The 25,747-nt window shown below is 36.2% G+C and overlaps 3 protein-coding genes across 6 annotated transcripts; 2 read left to right on the top strand and 1 right to left on the bottom strand.

Moving 5' to 3' along the window:
- Positions 1-1,034: 1,034 nt before the first annotated feature.
- On the bottom strand, positions 1,035-4,729 carry LOC140880167 (protein OXIDATIVE STRESS 3 LIKE 1-like). 4 transcript variants are annotated; one of them, XR_012149606.1, is made up of 4 exons: positions 4,296-4,729; positions 2,663-3,851; positions 1,636-1,714; positions 1,035-1,467 (listed from the first exon to the last, which is right to left on the bottom strand). XR_012149606.1 is itself a non-coding variant. In XM_073284354.1 (2 exons), exons 1-2 carry the CDS (start codon positions 4,610-4,612, stop codon positions 3,380-3,382), a joined length of 789 nt encoding a protein of 262 aa, XP_073140455.1. In that variant the 5' UTR covers positions 4,613-4,729; the 3' UTR covers positions 1,035-3,379. The 4 variants fall into 4 exon arrangements, 1 of the variants encoding a protein (XP_073140455.1); XR_012149607.1 differs by having other exon boundaries at positions 1,035-1,254; positions 1,344-3,851; XR_012149605.1 differs by having other exon boundaries at positions 1,035-1,714.
- A 5,768-nt stretch (positions 4,730-10,497) lies between these two features.
- LOC140884040 (serine/threonine-protein kinase RIPK-like) lies at positions 10,498-13,484 on the top strand. The gene is made up of 5 exons (XM_073290707.1): positions 10,498-11,636; positions 11,911-12,046; positions 12,172-12,308; positions 12,425-12,548; positions 12,699-13,484. Exons 1-5 carry the CDS (start codon positions 11,226-11,228, stop codon positions 13,196-13,198), a joined length of 1,308 nt encoding a protein of 435 aa, XP_073146808.1. The 5' UTR covers positions 10,498-11,225; the 3' UTR covers positions 13,199-13,484.
- Positions 13,485-20,600: 7,116 nt separating this feature from the next.
- LOC140878150 (serine/threonine-protein kinase RIPK-like) lies at positions 20,601-23,963 on the top strand. Its single transcript, XM_073281761.1, has 4 exons — positions 20,601-20,616; positions 22,846-22,991; positions 23,395-23,518; positions 23,623-23,963. Exons 1-4 carry the CDS (start codon positions 20,601-20,603, stop codon positions 23,961-23,963), a joined length of 627 nt encoding a protein of 208 aa, XP_073137862.1.
- Positions 23,964-25,747: the final 1,784 nt, after the last annotated feature.

Below are 25,747 nucleotides of genomic sequence, written 5' to 3'. Positions count from 1 at the left end.
CTGCATAGCGTGATGTCAAGATCGACAAGAACATCAACAAAGAAGTGGCGGATGTGAACAGAGAAACCGCTTCCGAAAACGCGAACGCGAGGAACGTGAATTCGTTGGTGAAGAAAGGGAGGCCGGTGGTAGTTTCATTGCCACCTGGTACCGTTATAGCTGCCGCGAACATTACGGTGGCGATAAGCGCTGCAGCAATCGTGCATGAGTTTGCGGTGTCTTTCATCCATTTCTCTCCGGCTTCTTTCAATGCCTTGTGTTGTTCCGTAAATAACATGTTTGGAGATTGCCGGCTAACTATATTTAACTTTTCTCTTGAATACGGATATATAAACTTTTCAACTTCCTGACCATGCAAATACATGCATGTTCTTTTCATCATTATTTTTACTATTAATTTTCCTCAAGTACATTGTGAAAGTAATGATCAATCTAGCTATTTTATAAAATATAAGCTGTAACAAAATACACGTCCGATCGATGTATATATATCTAGAATCAATCGATGGTTAAAATAGCACAACAACAAATGATAATGTTACCAGCTACAATATTACGTACCCATACATATATGCACATAGATAAAGATATATATTCCAGCTAATATTGTATTTTATGTTCAATATTATCTTAATCTTAAATAACAAAAAGACCCACAAAATTATCAAATTACAAATTTATACTATATATATTAATAAAGAGGATCTTAAATGGTCTCTTAGTATGCTCAATCTTAAATAACAAAAAGCTCACAAAATTATATTTAAAAATAATATTATATTATAAGCACATGAGACATAATTTTGTTAACAAAATTACATTACACGGGTAATGCGTGTGCGTTTGTGACTAGTATATACTAATTAGTACGATTACATGAAAAGTTGAGTTAAATCCTACCTATACAAGTATTGTCTTCGCATACATCTAACGATTCACATTTATCAATAAATGTGGAGTCTGTTATTGTTTAATGGATCTCGCATGTATTAATAAATGAAGAAGTAAAGATAGATTGAAATGAACCCGAAAAGTTTTACACAAAGGCGTCCATGAACTCCTGTATTCCCCAACTTTTTGTGGAAAATCAAATATTATATTCACAGAACTTTAATAAAAGCGCTTTCAAAAAATTATTTTCAGTACGCGCAGTTAAATAAAATATGTACGAAGCACAGGATGGAATCCCAAAATCCCATGTATAATTGATCTGCAGCTCAATTGCACTCTGAAAATACGTTTACAGAAGCAAATCTGGTATCAAGAGATTGTTCATCAGGCATCATCACTTGTTGTTTGTGGATTGACTCAATGCACCTTCTGAACACCCATAAGAGTTTTACCTCACTTCGGAGCGGGGAAGATGCAGCAAGCTTTCGTCGAAAAGCAACATTACCGGCTTTCTCCATGACGTCTGAAAAAGCAGAGATGTTTACTCACGTACAGTTGAATTTGGGCTGCTTCAACCTGGATTGGAATCAAGAGCCATTCAAGCAACTAAGACATGCCAATGCACCCTCAGCAAATTTATCAATAACATGGCAAGCTACCAATGATATTGCCCAGGCCTGCTCATTCAATACACAGAATAATCCCATGATCACCAGGCTTTCAGAATGATTGTGACAAAGTTACCTCACGAGGATAGTGCGCACAACGATCTGTTGATTCCTTGAGAACTTTTGAATTCCTCGAGTATAAAGGAAACAGTGTCCTGCCCACAAGAACATTGGTAGACAGGGATGCAGCTATTCAGTCACATAGAGTTCAGATATAATTTTAAAGGAAAATTACAGAGAAAAAACGAAATGATAAAATGATAATGTTTTTTATTTGATAAAGTTGACTTATCTTATCTTTTGGTTGTTTACCGCATAAGATACAAGTTTTTATTTTTCACTGCCTTCATAATTTGTATCCTCAAGTTTTCACATATTGAATATTATGATTGTGATCCCAGGGTAAAATATTTTCTGATCATTGAGTTTTATTTATCGATTTAAAAAAAAAAAAGAAGAAAAACGGAAAATAGAGATATAAAATGAAATGCGTTCATAATATTCTTCCTACAAGGGAACACCACAACCCAAGCCTTACATGCATGTCTGTTCGGCAAAATCATACAGACTAGACGAAATAGTGACATAATTAATAGATGACGAAATTAAAGAACTCAAACACCTATTCACCATTATACTTGTTTTTTAATCCTAACAAGTGACTCGGAAAGCTCGACATAGTGGTAAATGACAATCTGTGTGATGATGGATCCAACATGATATGCATAGTTAGTTACTCCATAAGAGCCCCATTACAATTGTCAATAAACCGTATAAGTGTCACAGTAAGACCTAAGGTTCATTTAAATTCTAAGACATATAAACATGATGTTGGATCCATTCATCAAAAAGACAACCCTTGCTAGAAAAGAAAGGTGTGTTGCACCATATTCATGGTCCGATATGGAGGAATTAGTTAATTAAATTTTTGTAAGAATCACATAAGCTAATGTTGACAAAACGTTTAGTGGAAGACTCGACAGGAGGTAGAAAGACGATCGTAAAGCATGTTACAAATGTACACGAACGTATAAATCAAAGCAGTGTTGACAAAAAAAGATCATTATCTCAAATCTTCTCTGAAGCTGGGGTGTACGTCATACCTGAAGGTTACTTCAGCTGGCAGACCATGAATTGTTCCTCAGCTAATTCATTCCTGAATTTATGAGTCTCGCACGAAATAAATTAACGCTCATACAGGATACATCCAAGGGCCTACTTAAAAGTTAGCTCATTCTGGTAACATGTGAGGCTGAACGAGATATTGAAACCAATAGAAAGAAACCAGAAGGAACCATTTAACAATCACCGCATAGTTTAACACCAAAGCAAAATTAAGAACAACAGACATACAAATGTACGAATACATCGGCAGTCTTCATGTGGTACTTTTATGCTATAGTAAATTTGTAATCTATACTTGGCTTGAGAGACAACCTTTACCACTGTATGCAGGAGAATAATGTGGTTCAATCCCTGTGGCGAGATCAAACTTTCTTCCAGGTAAATTCATTGCCTGCTTTGGTACTCTTAAGAGGTATTAACTTGGTAGAAATGGAAAATATTCAGATTGTATTTACATTCGGATTATGACCAGAAAAAGAAAAATGAGAAACTTCTAATAATATATTCCAGTATTACAATATGAATCTGCCCAAGCTGTTTTGCTTAAATGGTAGCTAAAATGGACGGGCAGAAGTATAAGAGAACAAAACAAGAACATACAAATGTCTCCACCTCCATAGATATGGATTGTCGTATCAGAGTTCAAAGGGAGACATGCAAAAGAAAGCTCCAAGTAGTAGTTTTATTTGCCTCTGTTATTGATCCACAACCCAGGAATGCCAAGGACTTGAAGCATCAGTGGCAGCACCTTGCAGATCGGACAAGGAAAACGATCGCCAAGAAGAAAACTTATCCGCAGGAGGTGATGATGACAGCTCACTATATATAGTTCTTCTCGCATTCGGTGGTAGAGGAGGAAGGCTGCAACCAGGTGATGATGAAATGGAGTTTGAAGTTTCACAATTACTGCTCTCACCACAGTTGGAAATTGCTGCCAGAGCTAACATACTCCTGGAATTGTTGGGTCTTTTTGGTATCCCACCATGGCTGTTCCTTGTGTGATTTGCAGTCCTATCCCAGAAGTGTTTATATGCCATTAAGTTCTTGCGTTTCCTACTGTATTCATTTTCAGGTTTAGTAATGTCGTTCATAGAGGAGCAAGATGCGGCGTCTGATAGACTGGTAAAAGATTTTGATTTGCCACAGTAGAACTTTGATATGCTTTTCCTATAATAAATCACACCATGTCCATCAGCAACTTGCCACATAAAGCCAAAAAATATAGAACGGTATAAAACAGTTAAATGGGATTTTCCACGTGAACCAAGGATGACTTGCAGAGAGTTACAGAAACCCTCTATAGCTACTAACGACACTAGCACGACCTAAACAAAAACTAACGCAGTCTCATTCATACTTAATATAAAGCAAGTTCTACTTCGGACACCCTTGATTATAATGAAACAAGATTCAAGGTCTAACTGAAACAAACGCTCTCAAACATTTATATTATCAACATAGGATTAATTCAACCTCAGGATCACTAACTCAATCAATCGATGAGCAAAATGTCATCTTCACGACATACCAAATTCAAAAGAATAACCATAAGCCCATCCCAGTCCAAATCAAATAAAAAGATACCTACGACAACAAAATAAAGCCACGTACTTTACAGGTAGAACCTCCTCCAAAGCATCCAAGCTATCCAAAGCCCCTCCTTTACACTCACTCTGCACCTCCTCCTCTCCTTCCCCTCCACCTCCAGAAGACTCTTCGTCGCTATTCTTTCCAATCGATGACGTGGAAGACGAAGGCAGCGAAGCACTCCGATCCTCCTCCTCCGCCTCCTCCACCGGAGAAACTCTCAGGGAGAAATCCGGCGGGTTATAGATCGATGAGACGCACGCCATGTTCCGGTGGACAAAAGCAGGCCTCTCCATCGACTGATCCGAGGCGGAGTTGTTCCGCTGCAACGCGATCGACATCGGAATCGCTACAGAATCATCATAAATGGAGAAGATAATGATGGCCGCCTCATCCTTTATCCAGACATTGGAACAATAAAATAGATTATCTTTTGCAATTCATTTATTGAGGGATAATGTTTCCCTTTCCTTTTCTATGCTATTTATTTTCCTAGTGTCACGTGTTACTATTTTTTTGGGGAATATTCCTTTCGGTTTTTTTTGGTCAAACTCACTCAACTTTGGCGCTTTGGCTTGTTTATAATCAAAATTATCATTAATCAAAAATATAATTATAATAATCTATAAAGTTCTAAATTTTATTAAATTATTTGTCCATTACTTATAACATTATGACGTGGATGGATGTTTAAATAAAAATAGAATGTTTTTTTTCCTTAATTTCAGAAGGGGTGTGTTTTTTTGCCATTAAATTGAAGATAAAAATGTATATACTGAAAACCTACTCGAAAACAACACATAAACTCGATCGATATTCTGTCTCAATTTTAAGTCAGCAACGTAATTTAATCAATGGTTGTTGAACGAACGGGGATATATATAGTCTACAAGTCAAATTAAATTGGAGATTTTTACGGTATTAAAAGAATGGGGATACTTACTTCTTAATTAGTCAAGCAATAACAATAATAATGACTGAATGCAGGTTCTTCACAAATTTAATACATACATCCCAATTATATAGTGCTTTGGGTGCAACCAAAAAAATATTTATTTATTCTTTTTACATAAATATAATGATTAGTTTAGCACGAAGACAAATAAAAAAAAGGGCAACTTTGAACACTCCCCAATTCAAACATAACTTTCATTTTACTCTCTTTTTTGTGTGTTTCGAAAATGTCTTTGTCTTTATTTTAATTATTATTATCTATTGAATTATCAAACGTAGAATCGGATTCAAAATCTGATTCATTTGATTCATCAAAATAATAAATATTTTCATCATCAAATGAAAATTCAATTGTTTATAGTGGATAAAATCCAATAGTATATAATTTTTCAAGAAGTTTAACTTTTTTTTTCGTTTTGTTTTGGACATTCATTTGCATAATGTCATTTTTCATTGCACAACCAACATGTGCAATTATTTCCTTTACCCTTAAGGCAATGTGGTTTTTTGTTATCAAACTTTTATAAAATTTTCGTCTATAAGGTTTTCTGAAAAAATTCTTTTTGAATTTCTTTTTTTTATAAGGAATAAATTTTTTAGTAAAAGATTTATAAGGTTTATTTAGTTTATTCTATTTCTATTGTTTTATATGTTTGTGTGACATGTTTGTTTTACAACCATATTTCTTTTACTGTGAATTTCATTTTGTCACAGCAAAGTTTATTGTTTTATTTGTACGATTTAGAAATTCTTTTATTTAATGTTACCTCGTGGCATTTATTTGTTATTATATCTTTGTTGAATTTAATAGTTCCTCCTAATGTTTTTGCGTAAGAGCTAGTTAAAAATTCGAAGATATTGTCTTAAAAAATTATAATCTATTATAATGTTCATTCCTGATTCTATTTGATATATAATTGGTATTTGTAAACAAAATTTTCTCTCTCCAAAGAGTATAAAATAAGTTTACAAAGAGTAGGTATTGAAATGTAAGTATAAAATGGATCTAGGTACTGATTTATAATTTTTGCCAATAAAAAAAACCACTATCAATTGATACCAATCAATCATACAGAAAATTGGTGAGATTATCCAGCTTTGTTCGATTTGAAAAATGATTTAAAATCGTTTTTCTTTTAGAAAAATAAAATAAAATAGATCTCAAGAAAAAATAGTATTGCTTATTTCAGTTATTTTAGATGTATGTTTAGTTAGGCTTTATTTATACAAAAACTTATAACTTTTTTTTAAAAATTTATAAAATATTTTGAAAGTTAATTTAAAAATAAATATGCAGTAAGAAATTAGTATTTTTTTTACATCATAGATTTCAATCCTAATAATATTCACAAAAAATCTCAATTTTCTACAAGTTATATTTGAAAAACAATTTTTTTAAAAAAATAATCAAAAGTATTTTACAAAATATTTTCTAAACACATACATTTTTATTTTACATTTATATACACTAAAAAACATTTTAAAATATTTGTCTAGCTACATAGAACTTAATTTTTTCATAGATTATTAGTGAATTATCTTCTGTATTTAAATTCTTTTTTCAAACTTTTACTATATACACTAGCTAGTATATATTTATACCTATTTATTAAGAAAAAGAGCATTAAAAAAAACTACATGATCTCTTTATATAACTACTTTAATTTTCATCTATTTTGAAATTTTGAAATTTCAAATTATTTGAAAAAAAAAATGAGAATACTAATATAATCTATTATCCTTTATATACACGATTGATAATTTTAACCGCAAAATCTTATTTTTTGCTATAAAAATTTTATTGATTTTTTTTATTAACATTAATTTTATTTTAAAAAATCAATTTTTCATCACACAACCCATGTGTACATATATTAAGCTAGTATTATCCACCACGTATCGATACTGAAAGATCGCATTTTTTTTCAAGCCGCCACGATTGATGGGGATTTTCACCATTCCTAGTGAATCTGTATGTTAAAAAAAATAAAATAAAATCAATATTGCATTGCCCTTGATTATATTATTCTTTTTTATTTTATGATTTCTTCTCTCATTCTCGTACAAGTTTCAAATTTGTCTGCCCCACAAGCCACAAAGGATAGATATATGGTCTGCGTGAAACCGGAGCGTTTCGAACATTAATTGCTCCCTAATCTGGATTAATTAATTGCAAAATTACATTTTTATATATATTTACTTTTAATTTAAATAATAAATAAATAAATGTGTATATATAATTTGACATATATAATTATGTTCCATTTTAATCTAGATTAAAAATATCTTGTAAACGATTTCACAAAAAAATTTGTATTTAGTCTGATATATACTACATAAGTAAATTAGAATCAATTTATTAAATGGATTTCATACCTTGTTTCAACCAAACAAGGTAAGATATATACAACAAACTAGGGACTTTAATTTATTCGAAAACGTCGTGTGAACCTTCTTAGTAGTGATTGACTCAAATTCCATATATAATACTCGACTTTTTTACTCGATGATTATGGATAAGAAATAATAACATGTAAATTGATAATTTGAGCAAAAATAATTTCCTTCAATAAAGTTAAAATCCAATTAAATGTGTTAATCATATCTTAAATTATTAGAGCTTTTATTTATGTTTTATAGTTTTTTTAAAAAAAAATTCATATATTAAAATTAAATTAAATTTATTAAATAAATATTAAATTATTTGAATTTATTCATGTTTTATAATTTTTAAATGGATTTTTAAAAAAATTTTTTGGAAGAAAACTATATTAATGTAATTTTTCTCAATTGGAAAGACAATTAGTTAAAAATAATAATTTATCACATTTTTTATTTATGATAAATTAAGTCACCAATGTTTACATTTTGAATTATGTAAATATGAATGAACTTCATTAGTTAACACGGGACCTAAAAAAACAAGTAAATATGATATTGATAAGATTATTAATATGATTTATACACTTATCATAGCAATTAAACACGTTCCTTTTGGTTGGAGAAGATTGGAGGTGAAAAACACTTATTAATTAAAAATACTTTTCTAAAAAATTATTGTGTTTAGTTAAAAAAAGATTTTTTTAAAAAACACTTAAAAAGTGTTTTTCTAAAAAGCTATAATTTATAGCTTGTTGGTTTTTGCTTATAACTTCATTGAACAAAAAAAGACCATTTTCAATATTTATTCGAATGTCAAGACTGTTTCTGTTTTTTTTTAACAATAAAAATAAAAACACATTAAAAAGCAGAATTTATTTAAACGTTTTTTTTTAAAAAAAGTTAATAGCTTTTGTATCAAACAGGCTCTAAAAACTCGTGCTTAGGTTGAATTGTTGCTCCTAATTTTTTACCTTTACGAATTCAAAAAAAGAAGGAGCAATATTATATATATCAACAAAAAAACAGTGCCTAATATATTATTTTATTTTGTTGATTGATTACCATGCATCCCCTCTATATACATTTTTGTCGAGAAATTGAGAAGCACCTTTGTCTGATATAATTAATCTTAATTGGTTTTAAAATGTGGTGTTTATTTGCGGTCAATTTGTTTGGTAAAGTAGCAATTGGGAAGAAATTAAAATGATTATTAGTATCATCATATATATTATATTTCTAGAAGCTAGCTAGGTTTATTATATTGTTTCGCTTTGCAAGCAACCCAAGCCACCAGCTTTCTATATATTGCCAGGTCTTCGGAAAGTTCCTCAATATTTGACCTTGCCATTTGCTACAGTAGTTGACCAAATCATCATTAACGTGTGAAGACGAAAACACAATTTTTTTAAATATATATATATATATATATATAGAGTTTCTTTAGATGTCCACCTATCATGGTCACTACCATTCCCATCAATGATGTGACATTATTCTATTGGACCTACAATTTATCACATCTTTATCACATCCAATAAAATAGTGTTACATCATTGATGGACATGGTAATGAACATGATAGGTGAACAACTGATAAAAACTATATATATATATATATATATATATATATTTCACGAGTGCGATTAATATATATTTATTTATGTGATCCATTATTGTCACAAAGGCCGTGTACTGATTCGCACTCCTTCACTTACGGCAAATGATATTATGATCCACTAGTTGAAATTTAACCGTTGGATTTTGGGTCGTTCCTTGAACGCTGTGGATATATTACATCGGGTGCATATCACGAAAAAATATGGGAACATAATTTTGATCAAACTTTATTTTTGAAAAATAACTACTTCATAGTGGTCAAGATGAGGCCCTGAGACCACGAGGTCTCAGGTTCGATTTTCGTTGACTGCGGATAGATTTTTTAATTTATTTAGGTAGATTTAGATACTTTCTTAGCTTGAGATAAGCATGTCTCGAGTCCATGTTCAAGTCCCGTCAGTTGTGCGGGCAGTTGTAATATGATGTAATTTCGATATTCGATGCAATTTTTACTTTTAAAAAAACTACTTCAAAGTGTATTTGGTAATTTTTTTTTTAAAAAAAAAATTTAACCAAAGTTATTTTACTAGTTGTGTGTCATAATTCCTAACATTTATCTCATTTATAATCAAGCCAATGTGTAGCCCTCCATGTATATATAGAATTATCTTTTTATGGAACATTTAAAGTATAAAATATTTACCAAAATTGTCGAGAGTAACATTCCAACATAAAAAAAACAATGTGTACGTAATAATATAACATAATGAATCGTCTATATATACTAGACTATATCATAAAAAAGTATTGGGATGCGTGACCAGGGATATGTGAGAAACGATTTTGTCGATGCTACCCCATTGTGGTAGTGCTCAATGGGGTAGCCAACGGTCCAGATTCAATGCAAGTGAAATGTTCGAGCGAACATCTCACTTGTATTGAAAAATGGGCCGTTGGATTTCCACATGCCAACATCGATCTTACCGTGAGAAACATACGCAGCGTGAACATATCATTTGCATTAAAAAATAGGCCGTTAGATTTTCACATGCCAGCATCGATTTTACCGTGAGAAACATGCAAACTGCTTTAATATCTACATGCCAGGATCGACCTTATGGTGATAAACATGCACACTGTTTTCCAATCAAATCAAGGAAATTTCGTACGTGTAGCATTTCTAATTTAAATTTTCTTCTGAAATTAGAATATAATAATATAGTGTGTGTCGAAGAATCTGTTCAAGTTCCGCGTGGCGAAACACGCAAGAGAAATGGCCCAAATCATTATAAGGTGGAATGTAATAGACAAAACACCCACTTACTACGCACTACGTACCTTCACAAATAAAACTTGTTAAGGGACAAGCCTTCCCCGCACATGTTCACATTTTTCGTTGCAATCCTAATTTTATCTTCTATTCAACTTACAATAATATATATACATATACGTTTTTTTAAGATTTAGCTAGAAATGATGAAGTACGCGTAATATATGTATATAATAACATTTGTGATAGAGAAGATGTAACAAACGTACAGTACATATATCAAGAAAGTCAATAGGGGCAGCCATGTCATTTGCATTTAACCAATCGAGACTTTTTCTTTTATTTATTATTATTCTTATTTAATTTTATTTGTATCACCATTTGCATCTACTTTGGTAACTTTTATATATATAAAAAAAAAAGGGTGAGCTCCATCCCCAAAGGCCTCACATAGAGCCGCCCCAAGCCCCGGCGTGAAGGGAGGTAAATCAGAGTTATGTCTGGCCAGGTAAATACCAAGAAGAGGAAGAACTTTTATATATATAGATATATATGGTCGTGGAAGGGAAGTAATTGGCAATGTTGTGTGCCGAGTTCAAATTAGTATTATATTATAAAAAGGAGTTGTAAACCATTAACTCCTTCATTTTGTTTTCATTTAATTTCACCATATTATAAACCTTCCAAATTTTATTTATTTTTTTGCTTGTGGAATCACACACACAAAAACCTGAAATCTTGATCCAATTTCGGGATCACTGCAAGGTGTTTTTTTTTTTCTTGATTATATTGATGGCAGTCAAGAAGAAGATGACATGGCAAGAATATTTCCTAGCTAGTTGTTTCAAGCCGGAGAGCCCGAGTCCGAGTCCGAGCCCGGATCCGGATAAGAAGAAACCGATCACGAAGCCATCAATTTCTTCATTTCATAGGATCTCATTATCGGACTTGAGTGGATCCACATCCACCCTTTCGGAGAATCTCTCCACATCTCTTGCGGGCTCTAACATTCACGCGTTTACCTTCCAAGAGCTGAGGGTGATCACGCAGAACTTCTCGTCCAGTAATTTTCTTGGCGAAGGCGGGTTCGGGCCGGTGCACAAGGGATTCATCGATGACAAGCTCAGGCCCGGTTTGGAGGCTCAGCCCGTGGCGGTCAAGCTCCTCGACTTAGATGGCGCACAAGGCCATAGAGAGTGGCTGGTAACATATATATATATATATATATATAGTTTTGTTATGCTGACCATCAATCATGCTCACTCCGTGTTCACCATGTACAAGCCATGAGTTGACCCGTATAATAGGTGAATTGACTTGTAAACATGGTGGACACAGAGTTGGACATAGTCGGAGTACAGCATAACAAAACTCTGTATATATATATATTTATGGATAAAAATATAAATGATTTTTATATATATCTAATCTAATTTATGTTGTTGGAATGCGATGATATATATATATATATGAACAGACGGAAGTGATATTTCTTGGTCAACTGAGACATGCACATCTGGTGAAGTTGATTGGGTATTGCTGTGAAGAAGAACACAGGCTGCTGGTATATGAATATATGCCTCGAGGAAGCCTAGAAAATCAACTCTTTAGAAGTAAGTAGCTAGTGAAGTTATATAATATATAAATATATATCTCCATTTTTTTGAAAAAAAAAAAAGAAAAGAAAAAAGAAATTAATTGTCTTTCTGATTAAAGTTATTGTAATATCTGTATACAGGATTTTCAGTTACACTTGCATGGTCAGCAAGATTGAAAATTGCTCTTGGAGCTGCAAAAGGACTAGCCTTTCTCCATGAAGCCAAAAAACCCATCATATTCCGTGATTTTAAGGCTTCCAACATTTTGTTAGACTCGGTAATTAGTCGATTTCCTGCTTTATGTATATATTTCTACGTCAAAATTAAATATGATGCTCATATATAATATATATGTATATAGAATGTCTAATATTGTTCCAAACTTTGTTCCAGGATCACACTGCAAAGCTCTCGGATTTCGGGCTTGCGACCGATGGTCCGGAAGGCGATCACTCGCACGTTTCCACCCGTGTTATGGGCACACAAGGTTACGCTGCACCCGAATACATCATGACTGGTAATTTTACATTAATCTATGGCTTGTAGCACGTACACATGATATATATATATATCGGAGAAAAATAAAATATATACTCTAGATCGTTTTGTAGCATATATAGCTAGACAGAGAATAATTAAGTCGATATGGTGTGTTTTGTACGTGTAGGTCATTTGACATCAGCTAGTGATGTATACAGCTTTGGAGTGGTGTTGTTGGAGCTTCTCACGGGTCGAAAATCACTCGACAAAAGCCGCCCTTCGAGAGAACAGAACCTGGCGGACTGGGCACGGCCGATGCTCAAGAACCCTCGGAGGCTAAGCCGCATAATGGATCCGAGACTCGAAGGGCAATACTCCGAAACCGGAGCGCAAAAGGCCGCGGCATTGGCTTACGAATGCTTGAGACATCGGCCTAAACTCAGGCCCACAATGAGCGAGGTGATCAAGGTTTTGGAGCCATTGAAGGATGTCGATGACGTTCTAATGGGAACGTTTGTTTTCGCGGTTTCGACGGAGAGCGATTCGCGGAATTGTTCAAACGAGAGTGACCCGGAGGTGGAGACGAAGAAAAGGGAGAATGTCCAGTATCGGAGTAGGCACAAACTACATCAAGAATATGAGATCAAAAGGATCAGATCTCCTAAATCTCCCCTTGTCTTCGCATGAAGATTATATATATTATAGCATCTATATATTCTTTGGTCACGTTGTGTACACATTCTTTGAAATAATCTCGGATATATGTTCAATCTATATATAAAAACATGGAAAATAATTGCCGATAAATTCATGCATACACACATAATTTTTTAGGCCGAATACTTGGTTTAATTTGAGAACACGAAGTTTTGTTTTGATAATTAATTAGTCAAAAGAGTTTGTATTCATTTGTTTATTTATTTCGCAGTTTCAAATGAAGAGATCAAAGAAACCGAAAAGAGATTCCATATTATTCTATTTTCTATTTCCAATTCATAATATATAATATAAATTGTAGCTTTGCTCTTGACTTGGTAGTTGGAAAAGTGAACAATTTCGAATCCTTTGTTTTGAATGGTAGCTAGTTTTGACCTAGTAAAAAAAAACTCACAAACTAATCACCAGATATTATAATTCATTAATTAAGTAGAGGTAAACGGTTGTGATTAGACTTTGGGTTATAAGGAGGATAAACATTAATGAATATTAATTTATTATGGTTTACACAAGCATGAGATAGATCAACAAGATTTAAATATATATAAAGTGAAAAGTAATATTATTATTATTATAAAAAGATATTTTTTATGGATTAAAATGAGGATGAGATTCGTTTCATAAAAATAATATTATTGATATAAAAAAAATTGTACAAATGAGGATGAGATTCGTTTCATAAAAATAATATTATTGATATAAAAAAATTGTACAAATTAAATACAGAAAAAATTCATTTTCAAAAAATTAAATCACAATATCATAAGAATTTTATATAACGACCTTACATACGCGGTCCAATTAGTTCGTGCCTAAAAGTTATTTTGATATTAAAAAGTAAAATTTATTTTAATTGGATTGTGTGAATATCTCTTACTATATTATTAAATCTAAGCACCTTATATCAACTGATTATGATGTCATGGTGAATTTTTACCTATTTATTTTTTTTATACCCCTCATTTCTCTCTCTCAACTTCCTTCCCACTTCTCACTCTTTTCAACGACCTCCATCCTCCGAATTTTCTATCCATTATTTACAATATATTTTTATGAATTTATTTTTATTTTTAATTTATATTATTTCTGAATTAAAGATATAAATATCTTTAAATGTCTAATTTTTGTCATTTTTATTTTTACACACGCATCACGTGTGTCACGACGACTAATATATTATAAAAGTTAGCGTACCCACGCGGTTCCACGGAGTTGGTGGATCAATGATTGATTGTAAATTTAATTATAACTCGGTCCTTCAAAAATAAAATGCTAGAAAATCATTTCATTACTTTAAAGCCAGCACCATTCCATATACAATTAGGTTGTGTTTCGATGTATAGTTATAAAATGTTTTTATAAAAATGTTATTTTTAAAAAAATTATAAAATATTTTTAAAATTATTTTAAGAATAAATAATATGTTTGGAAAATTATATATTTTATAAAAACATTTTAACATTTCAAAAAATAATTTTCATTTTTTTCTAAAAACGAATTTCGCATCTTGAAATGTCTCTGATCAAAAGATCCGATCTGCTCTTCGGAAGGTCCGATCTTGCATGATTTTATGAATAAAAAACAATGAATAAGAAAAACAATTAAAGACATGAGAATAATTTCACAATTAAAGCTATATATTTATATAATATATATATATATATATAATTAAAAATAAAATAATAACAAATAATAGATAGATAATAGATAGATATCTATCGTTCATTGATTGGTATAATTTGAAAGAATTTCTAGAATTGTGTGTTGGTTGCACAAATATTTCCTACAAGTTTGACCATGATTGTGTCTTATATGTTTGACTAGACTATGGTGATATTTATAATTCTATATGACAATATATATAATAAAGATATTACTTTAATTGATCACTGTAATAGATTCACGCGTTAAATGCATCGTATAGAAAATAAAAGGAGTTCGTTGGATATATAGTGCTGGTAATATCATGTGGAAAAAATCTTATTATATGTTGTTATTTAAGAATATTCAACTTGTTTGACTATATTTTAAAAATAGAGACGATATCGGATTCCCTATAAATTCTTGTGTCTAATCACTCGAACCACAACCCCATTCAAAAGCTATATAAAGCCCTCTTACAATCAAGAAAACAATTATAGACTCGACAAAAATGAGTATTCCCCGCTTACCTTATCCACCTTGTTTTGGCAGTGATTGTCGGTCGATGGAATGTTGTCTACCACAATGTGAGTATTTATAAGTTTCCTAATTAATCAATCAAACTGATTAAATATAGTAACACGTATTCAGAATTGACGATTAATGAGTAATTAATCGTGTAATCATGTTTAGATCAAGTAAAACATGATTAAGGAAATTCCAAATGGGTTTATGGAGTTCAAAAATGGATTCAGGACACTCGAAAATGATCGGAAAGATTTCGAGGGTTCGGATGGATCGGAGGATCCGAACCAAAGATCGGAGGATCCGAACTCAGATCGGAGGCTCCGATCGAGATCGGAAGCTCCGTCGGTGAGATCGGGCGTTCCGATCGGGACCAGGGCACGTGTCATCGCTGACATCAGCAAAGTGACGTCATGACTGACGTAATATTGGGCGATCGGACGCTCCGAAGATGGGATCGGAGGTTCCGATCGTGTTCAGACGTTCCGAACCGGGTTCGGAGGCTCCGAACTCCGTCTATAAATAGGGGGCCGAGATTTCATTTTCAAGTGCACCATTCCCTCTCTTCTCTCTGATTCCTAAACCTTCTAACTCAGATCTAGAGAGTTCTAGGCATTCTATTGGGAATCCGGAAGTGGCATAGCGATCCCGACGTCGAGGCGAAGATGTGCCTAAGTTTTGAGGCAATTGTCATCAGCGGGCTGACGACGGACGTAGGTATAGCTATGGTCTCCTTAAATTATTTAGGAGTAAGCAATAGCTTAGTTAAGGCTTTTAGAGCTTAAATATTGATGCATGGGTATTTGCATTGTAGAGCTGATATAGGCTTGGAACCTAGAGTGGGACTGCTAGGACTGCCTGTAGTAAGGTACGTAAGTACAGACTGAGATAGCCAGCGGGTTTTTTCATGCTTATATGTTTCATTTATGTGTCATATTATTATGCAGCATGTGCATATCATATTGTGTCTGTCCATCTTTTGAGATGAGCCATGTAGGGCCGCTCAGCCCTATCTAGACGGGTGATGTCTAGTGCCCAGTGACTGACGGGTCATGGGTTATTAGCATCTGGGGACACAGTCCACGTCCTATAGGAATGAGCAGTGTACACAAGGTTTGCTCCCCGGGTTGTACCACTCATGTCATAGGCGCCATTACTGAGCAGTTGTATACAGTTATCCCAGATATGGATATCCTATCATTTGCATGCATCATATTTGTATGTTTTACCCAGTGCTTTCGTATTGATCTTAGAACTCACGTCCAGTCTTTTCTGTGTATCTGGACACCCCATTCGATGGGGCAGGTGTAGGTGCAGGATTGAGCACCAGGAGCTTGGAGTAGCCAGTGACCAGTGAAGACAGCAGGATCAGTTGTAGGTTTTGCCTTTAGGCTATTTATTCGATTTGGTTGTATAAATCAAATTGGTTTAACCGGTTGTATTCTGCCGGTCTGTTTTTATTTAAGTCTTTCACAGCGATTTATTTAATGCATGTTTAATTATGTTCTTAACTCTGATTAGCTAGTGGATCCGGGTAGGGTCACTACAATTATTGGTATCAGAGCGACATGCAAAGAGACTTGGGATATAGTAATGAGACTTTGAGTTATCCTTATAGGATCGATAAGACCTTGGAAGAGGTGATGATGCGGCAAGTAGTTTGCCCAGAGACTATCATCATCGGCAGGATTTCTAAAGATTTGGTGGGATTCCAGCAAGTGCGAACAGGAGTGATGGATCATGTCTGAGTTTTCAAGATTTCTACTCATGTGGATCCTAGCTTTGGATCGAGTACCGGATGCCAGAGGCAGTGGTAGAGGATTGGTGGGGACTTACTTGATTCTTGCATCTGTACAGTCATTACCATGATGACACTACTCTGAAGATTCTCCAGTCGTAGTTGGAGAGATTCTCATGCAGAACATAGTTTTGCCGGTATGCTTGTATCGATACGTTCGGTAGGCACACGGGAAACTTTATGTTCAAAAGCATGATATGAATACAAGAAGAACGCTGATGGTAGATCGTGAGCAGAAGGGGTCGACTGACATGCACTGACGCAGAGCATAGCTGGATAGCTATCACGAGCCATTTCTCCAGAGTTCTTCGTAGGAGGACATGTAGAGAGACTTGGTCGGGAGTATGCTTGTATCGATACGTGTGTCGATTAGAAGCTTCATGCTCAAGAAACGAAGACTAGTACGATGATTTAAATACTGTATTGATGTAGTTGTAAACAGTATTTCAGTTGTAATGAATCATCATACTTTGGTTGTATCATTTCAAGTTCGATTGTACATTTCATTGTATTTTGAATACTGCATGTATTACATGAGATTGTAATAAAGAGAATTGTACATAACGTGAAATAAGTGATACATGTTTTATTTATCCAGCAATTCGTGAATGATTGCATGATTGTGCGGAAGTGTGGATTGAGTTTAGTTGATTAGCGTTCAACTGCTGTAGCTCATGGGATTTGAGTGGGCCGACTGTGACTGTTTGACTTATGGTTAGTCTAGGCGTTTTTCTAGGATTGACCTAGTTACTCAGTGGACTATGTTAGTGCCAGCGATGAGTGGACTCATCTAGAGGCATTAAGGGTATTGTTCGGTTTAGAACATTTGGGCTTTGTTCTAGATTGTTTCCTTAGAACAGTAGGCTGTCTGACCTTTGTTAGGTTGAGGCTTGTGATGATGGGTTTTCATCGGGATACCAGGTCCAACATATGCCGAGAGTTGTGGACTATGACCATGACTAGACGTGATTGAGTGCGACCCTATGCTAGTGTTACTCTGGGAGTCCTTGTACTTCAGAGGTTACCTGGGAGCCTTTGTGCTTCAGGATTGGCGGTGGGAAGGCTACTCAGTCTAGGGATTTGGTAGCAGTCACGACAGGGTATGACCTTGGATTAAGATATCAGGTTTGATATCGATGGTTCGATATCGTCTGGTGTGCCAGAGATATAGTTTGAGTATTCTACTGTAGGAACCAGTCATGGAGGGATTTCCTTGACAAGTGTGTACTCTGAGCAGATAGGTATTAACCTTTGGGTTACTGCTAGACGTATGGATCTAGTAGGTGGACGGATTTCTACCAGCAATGACTAGGAGTTGTCATCAGAATTGTGGTTAGAACTTCCTTGGATGGGATGTTGTTTTAAGACTTTGACTCGAATACGAGGACTACACAATGATGATTGGGGATATCATCTGACTAGTATCATATTAGAAATATGATTGGATTCTCCTGATATGAGACTTATTCAGGAGGGGAGAGTGAAGACTATCTGAGACATTGACTCGGAGGTGAGTATTTCCAGCGATGTTAGTCTTTCATCAGTAATGGGGTTGTATCAGACGCTAAGGATTGTATATGACTATTTAAGATGTGAGGGAAGCATGGCCTATGACCGTGAAACCTTGGTGGTTGTCCAGGTGGGTTATTGAGATAAGCTACCTTAGTCTTAATTTGTTGAACAATCTTAGCGAGAGATATAATCAAGATTGTGTCCGAAGATTATGGAAATCTTTGGGATTTTTTAGTTATTCTTCTTGGATTTGACGAGCCGTGGTGTTCATTCTGAATGAACGAGGTAAGGATAGTGAGTCCAGTGGTTGCGCTAAGTACTGTCTGATATTTTCAGAGGTTGAGCGTAAGATTTTCCATGGGATGGAATAGGCTTAGTTTATCTTGATGTTTACCTTGGGTGAACAAGACAACGATTAGTAGTGCTAAGGTGGCACGAGATCTATGCTAGTGACTACTAGTGGTTATTGGGTAACTCTGTCAGAGTTAGGATGATTAAGTTCAGAATACGAAGCAGTGGTTAGTAGTGCTGAAAAGGCGCAGGACTTGTGCCAAGTAAACTACTTATGTACTGTGATCTGACACCGTTTGGAAATGGTTCTTTGTGGCAGCTGAGTCATAGTTATTGACCAAACCATGTAGGTTAGATGATCAATGGTGGTCTGATCTGATAAGTGCGAGCTTAAGTAGATCGACGAATTCGATTGGTTGAGCCAATCAGGGTTGATCAGGATGTAGCAATTAAGAAATACTTGGGATAGTATTTTGTCGAGTAATGCTTATGGGATGAGTACTAATACCATCTCAGAGAAATCGGAGATTTGAGTTATTTATCTCAATGATCGCCAGAGATGAATCTTCTGGGATTGCTGTAATCGGGAACGATTGCAAGTAGACTCGTATGATCAAGTTAGGTACTAACTTGACAGTGGAGACAAGCAAGGGAGTTGGTAGTTTCCGGTATGGTGCATTCTTTTTAAGAAGGAAGCTGATATTGATCCAATCAATTGCTTAGTAATAGCAATAGGTCAGGAAAGGATCATGTTGTTGTTTCATGTGAGAGTTTTCCATTGAACAACAATAGTGAAGATTGTTGATCGGACCTTTTGGTTAAGTGAGGGCATCTATGTATACCGTTGTGGTTGGATCCGACGAGTAGTTAGAAATGCTAATGGACATTAGCAAGGAACGTTAGTTGTCTAATCGTGAGGTATGACATTAGCTGGGGTCTAATTCTCGAGATCTAGCAGGATGTGTCACTAATCATCCAGCGAGTGATGTGCGATATGTGACTGAGATAGTCAAGGATCGACTTAGTAGCCAACGAGGTTTGCCTTTGGGGTCGAAGATTTCGCAAGATCGTGACGGATCGAGTTTGTTCTATCGAGTCAGTGAGTCACATCTATGCAGACTGTTTGTCAAAGAATATTGCGTTGTAGCAATAAACAACAATCAGAGACGCATTGTGTGGCAAGTTACTTTGAGCACAAGTATTTCCCAGGATCGACTAGGGAATCGACGAATTAGATCGTTCAGTGCTGAGACTGATGCCTTCGGCAAGGGAGCGAATTGACTATTGAGAATCCGTTGGGATTTAGTTTCAGGATCAGTATGTTCAAACTTGGGAGATTGGTATGAGCTGATGGTATTATCAGAGACTCTGAGTTGAGTTATGCCAGGTGCAATGACTGTCGAGTTTCGAGACGGAATAGGAAGCGTTTCCATATGTCTGTGCAATGTGGAATGTCCCAGTCGAGCATATTGGTGGGAGCTTGCCTTAGTCTTGATGAGCGTACAGTGATTGCGAGTATGTATAACTATCAAGAGGATGTCCAACGATTGGAATTCATGAGGTGAAGAACCTATGATCGAGATGATGTAGATCATCAGAGGCGTAATGACTTCTATTACAAGTATGCGTGATTTCGCAGGCCAATGGCTAAGATATGACTTAGTGTCATTATTAGTGATCGATGATAGTTTTCATCAGAGCACAGTGTTGAGTTATACTAAGAAACGTGGACAGCAGAATGTACTAGACATGATGGTTTAAGTTTCCAGTATTCCTTGGGAAGCCGGTTATGCTTCAGGGAGAGTGGGGAGGGTAACCAGTCTAGGGAACATTGTGAGCAGTTACGTTGAAGTATAGACTTGAGTCCACTGGATTATCTTAAAGCGAGATTCAAGTTAGAATGTGTCAACACAATGTTGGGATTATTGTTTTCCTGACTAGAGGTGTTGAGCACCGAGAACTTTTGGAACCATTAGATGGTTAATTTGATTAGTGATTCGACGATTGTCGTAAGCCAGTCAAGTTATGACTTGGTCTTCGTCAGTATAAGATTTCTTTTGGGATGATGATATTGATCAAGCGGGTATTGTATCCTTCGTGGTCAGGAAGATCGTGGTCCGAGTGAAAGATGTATCATTGTTACGATACGCTAGCGCTAAGGAAGTTAGATTGTCGACCAGTAGCGCAGTAATTTTCAGCTGGGAAAATGTTAATGCGGTTCAGCATTAATGAAGCTTGCAAAGAATTCGACGGGAGTCTGAGTATGTCGGAGAATATTTCGACCAGACACTCGAACAAGAGTTTCTTGTACGTTCTCGAGGTTTTACCCTAGATTTCGAGGACGAAATCTTTTAAGGGGGGGAGAATGTAGTAACCCGTATCCAGAATTGATGATTAATGAGTAATTAATCGTGTAATCATGTTTAGATCAAGTAAAACATGATTAAGGAAATTCCAAATGGGTTTATGGAGTCCAGAAATGGATTCAGGACACTCGAAAATGATCGGGAAGGTTCCGAGGGTTCGGATGGATCGGAGGATCCGAACTCGGACGGGAGGCTCCGATCGAGATCGGAAGCTCCGTCGGTGAGATCGGACGTTCCGATCGGGACCAGGGCACGTGTCATCGCTGACGTCAGCAAAGTGACATCATGGCTGACGTAATATTGGGCGATCGGATGCTCCGAAGATGGGATCGGAGGTTCCGATCGTGTTCGGACGTTCCGAACCGGGTTCGGAGGCTCCGAACTCCGTCTATAAATAGGGGGCCGAGATTTCATTTTCAAGTGCACCTTTCCCTCTCTTCTCTCTGATTCCTAAGCCTTCTAACTCAGATCTAGGGAGTTCTAGGCATCCTATTGGGAATTCGGAAGTGGCATAGCGATCCCAACGTCGAGGCGAAGATGTGCCTAAGTTTTGAGGCAATTGTCATAAGCGAGCTGACGACGGACGCAGGTATAGCTATGGTCTCCTTAAATTATTTAGGAGTATGCAATAGCTTAGTTAAGGCTTTTAGAGCTTAAATATTGATGCATGGGTATTTGAATTATAGAGCTGATATAGGCTTGGAACCTAGAGTGGGACTGCTAGGACTGCCTGTAGTAAGGTACGTAAGTACAGACTGAGATAGCCAGCGGGTTTTGCATGCTTATATGTTGCATTTATGTGTCATATTATTATGCAGCATGTGCATATCATATTGTGCATGTCCATATTTTGAGATGAGCCATGTAGGGCCGCTCAGCCCTGTCTGGACGGGTGATGTCTAGTGCCCAGTGACTGACGGGTCATGGGTGATTAGCATCTAGGGACACAGTCCACGTCCTATAGAAATGAGCAGTTTACACAGGGTTTGCTCCCCGGGTTGTACCACTCATGTCCTAGGCGCCATTACTGAGCAGTTGTATACAGTTATCCTAGATATGGATACCCTATCATTTGCATGCATCATATTTGTATGTTTTACCCAGTGCTTTCGTATTGAGCTTAGAGCTCACGTCCAGTCTTTTCTGTGTATCTGGACACCCCATTCGACGGGGAAGGTGTAGGTGCAGGATTGAGCACCAGGAGCTTGGAGTAGCCAATGACCAGTGAAGACAACAGGATCAGTTGTAGGTTTTTCCTTTAGGCTATTTATTCGATTTGGTTGTATAAATCAAATTGGTTTAACCGGTTGTATTCTGCCGGTCTGTTTTTATTTAAGTCTTTCGCAGCGATTTATTTAATGCATATTTAATTATGCTCTTAACTCTGATTAGCTAGTGGATTCGGGTAGGGTCACTACATTAAATGTCTCAATGCATGTAATAATGTACCCTCGAACCTAATTAATTTTGAGGTCGATGTGCAGGTTATCATAAATATAAGTGGCCTGAGCTAGTGGGCACAGACAAGAGTCGTGCAAAGGCTGTAATAGAAAAAGAATATCCTAGGGTGACGGTTATAGCTTGCACCGATTGTGTAACAACTATGGATTTTTGCTGCAATAGGGTGATGGTATATTTTGAACATCAAAATCGAGTTGTTAACTTACGAATGATCGGCTAAAATTTGGGTAATGCTACATGTACACAGATGGTTACACGTTAGGTTACACAATTCACTTGAAATTACATGATTATTCCTGCACTTTATTTGGAAAAATATTTCAAAAATGCATGTAAGATAATCATGTAATTTCAAGTGCATTGTGTAAACCCAACGTGTAACCCTTCGTATACATGTAGCATTACCCCTAAAATAATATATATTGATTGTAATGGGCTTTATATAGCTTTAATTTATATAGACTCGGTATGTCGATTTCCTGCTTTATATATATTTCTACGTCAAAAATACGATGCTCGTTATAATATATATGTATATAGAATGTCTATTAATGTTCCAAACTTTGTTCCAGGATCACACTGCAAAGCTCTCGGATTTCGGGCTTGCGACCGATGGTCCGGAAGGCGATCACTCGCACGTTTCCACCCGTGTTATGGGCACACAAGGTTACGCTGCACCCGAATACATCATGACTGGTAATTTACACTTGATGACTTGAAATATCCAAGAAAAATATATATACTCGTTTTGTAGCATGGACAAATAATAATTAAGTTGATATGGTGTTTTGTACGTGTAGGTCATTTGACATCAGCAAATGACGTGTACAGCTTGGTAGTAGTGTTGTTGGAGCTTCTCCTGGGTCGAAAATCACTCGACAAAATTCGCCCTTCTAGAGAACAGAACCTGGCGGACTGGGCACGACCGATGCTCAAGAACCCTCGAAGGCTAAGCTGCATAATGGATCCGAGACTCAAAGGGAAGTACTCCAAAATCGGAGCACAAAAGGCCGCGGCATTGGCTTACGAATGCCTGAGACATCGGCCTAAACTCAGGCACACCATGAGCGAGGTGATCAAGGTATTGGAGCCATTGAGGATGTCGATGACTGTAGAGACCCGCACCGTGATCACCTATTAATCAGAACTTAAGCATGCAATTTATTAATAAAATAATCTTAATCTGAGTAACTGCAGAATTAAAATAAGTCAAATACCAGGTAAGCAAAACCTAGTGGTCAACTCCGCTATCCAGCCTTGGTTACCACCTAACCTCCCTGTTTCCGGGAGAACTACCTGCATCTGCCCCATGGAATAGGGCATCCAGCCAACAGAAAATAACCGGAAGTGAGTCTAACATGCTCAGTACTAGAGTATGAATATACACTATTATATGTGCATGAATGCAAATGTAGTGGGTATCAAGACACAAGGTCAAGAATATCTGATAGAGAATAACTTGGGCCTTGGTATGTACCTCGCTGAGTCATCGCTACAGGAGGTGACAGACATACCTGGATGCCCTGATGGTGACCTAACACAAGTATACGTGCCCAACCAAATATTAGTGACATGACACGAGCTCATGTGTCCAACTAATATTGGTGACCTGACATGTGCCTATGTGTCCAACCATCTACTGACAAGGTAAATATCCCAATACCGGATATCACAAGGATACATGCTCAATATGCTCATGTATGCAACATACAGTCATGACATGCTGTATATAAAGGCATATAAAACATGCAATCACATAATCCATGCAAACACATAATACATGCATACTCAATCTGGATATCTCGAATAATACTTTCGTACCTTTCTAAGGCAGATCCTAGAAGCTTCCATCTAGGTCCAAGCCTACCATGCAACACTACAACATAAATAACCATGCATTACCTAGCATGCCAAACATCACCTACTAGGCTCTAAAAGCCTTAATTAAACTATAGCCTACTCCCTATTTACTATAGGGAACCAAAGTCATACCTTCGTCCGTCGTCAGCCCGCTGATGTCGCATGCCCCAGAGCCTGGGCATAGCCTAGCTACGACCCCTGGACACCTCGCCAGAGCTCCGTCGCCTGGCTGCTACTGCGGACACTGTCGCTATAAAAATATTATTTCCTACTCAAACTCTTAAAGAAAGAGTCCCGAAGCCCTTAAAATAGAGCCATTACCGGGAGAGGAGAGGAAAATTGCACTTAAAAATGAGGGATTCGGACCCCTATTTATAGGCCACGATCGGAAGCTCCGATCGGTGCATGTTTGCCACGTTTTGGACGGCCGAGATCGGAAGCTCCGATCGCAGGATCGGAAGCTCCGATCTCCTGCATCTGGCCATGTGTTTCAATCTCCTTGACACCTATTTCTGGTTGAGATCGGAAGCTCCGATCTCGGATCGGAAGCTCCGATCTGCCCGAAAGCTCCGAACTATTTCTCATGCTTCCGAACTGGTTTTGGTCCTCCAGGACCCCCGGGACCTACCCCACCAATTTCGGACGTTTCAGATCTGATTTTCCACTTATTTTAACCAAATAAGGACTCCTTAAACATGTTTTGACACTTTTAAAATTATATATCATTTTCTAACATGTTTAAAAATCACTTAATCTTTTAAAATGGAACCGGGCTACTACATTCTCCCCCTACTTAAGATATTTCGTCCTTGAACAATCTTAAGTACTGAATGCAGTAAAACACTGAATAAAAATCTTTTATTCAAACTGATTCATTTTACAAGTTACAATCTGAGAATACAACAATTCAAAATAGCTCTGGATAATCTGTACGCATTCAACTCTCAAGTTCCCAAGTGGCCTCCTCAGTGCCTCGACGCTGCCACTGAATTAGAACTAGAGGAATGGTCTTATTGCATAACACCTTATCCCTATGACCTATGATACGTAAAGGTCTCTCCACGT

This window comes from Henckelia pumila, chromosome 2, assembly GCF_033568475.1.
Source record: "Henckelia pumila isolate YLH828 chromosome 2, ASM3356847v2, whole genome shotgun sequence".
Classification (NCBI taxonomy): domain Eukaryota; kingdom Viridiplantae; phylum Streptophyta; class Magnoliopsida; order Lamiales; family Gesneriaceae; genus Henckelia; species Henckelia pumila.
Note: the sequence above shows the minus strand (reverse complement) of the source record. Positions and strands in the feature narration are given on the sequence as shown.

Bases quoted from the DNA above. Each gene is read 5' to 3' on its own strand.
- LOC140880167 (XM_073284354.1), bottom strand. From the start codon at position 4,612: ATGTCGATCGCGTTGCAGCGGAACAACTCCGCCTCGGATCAGTCGATG. The intron at 3,852-4,295 runs GTACGTGGCTTT...GATTTATTATAG, and splicing joins GAGGAGGTTCTACCTGTAAA to GAAAAGCATATCAAAGTTCT.
- LOC140884040 (XM_073290707.1), top strand. From the start codon at position 11,226: ATGGCAGTCAAGAAGAAGATGACATGGCAAGAATATTTCCTAGCTAGT. The intron at 11,637-11,910 runs GTAACATATATA...ATATATGAACAG, and splicing joins AAGGCCATAGAGAGTGGCTG to ACGGAAGTGATATTTCTTGG. The intron at 12,549-12,698 runs GTAATTTTACAT...TTGTACGTGTAG, and splicing joins ACCCGAATACATCATGACTG to GTCATTTGACATCAGCTAGT.
- LOC140878150 (XM_073281761.1), top strand. The intron at 22,992-23,394 runs GTATATTTTGAA...ACTTTGTTCCAG, and splicing joins TTTGCTGCAATAGGGTGATG to GATCACACTGCAAAGCTCTC. The intron at 23,519-23,622 runs GTAATTTACACT...TTGTACGTGTAG, and splicing joins ACCCGAATACATCATGACTG to GTCATTTGACATCAGCAAAT.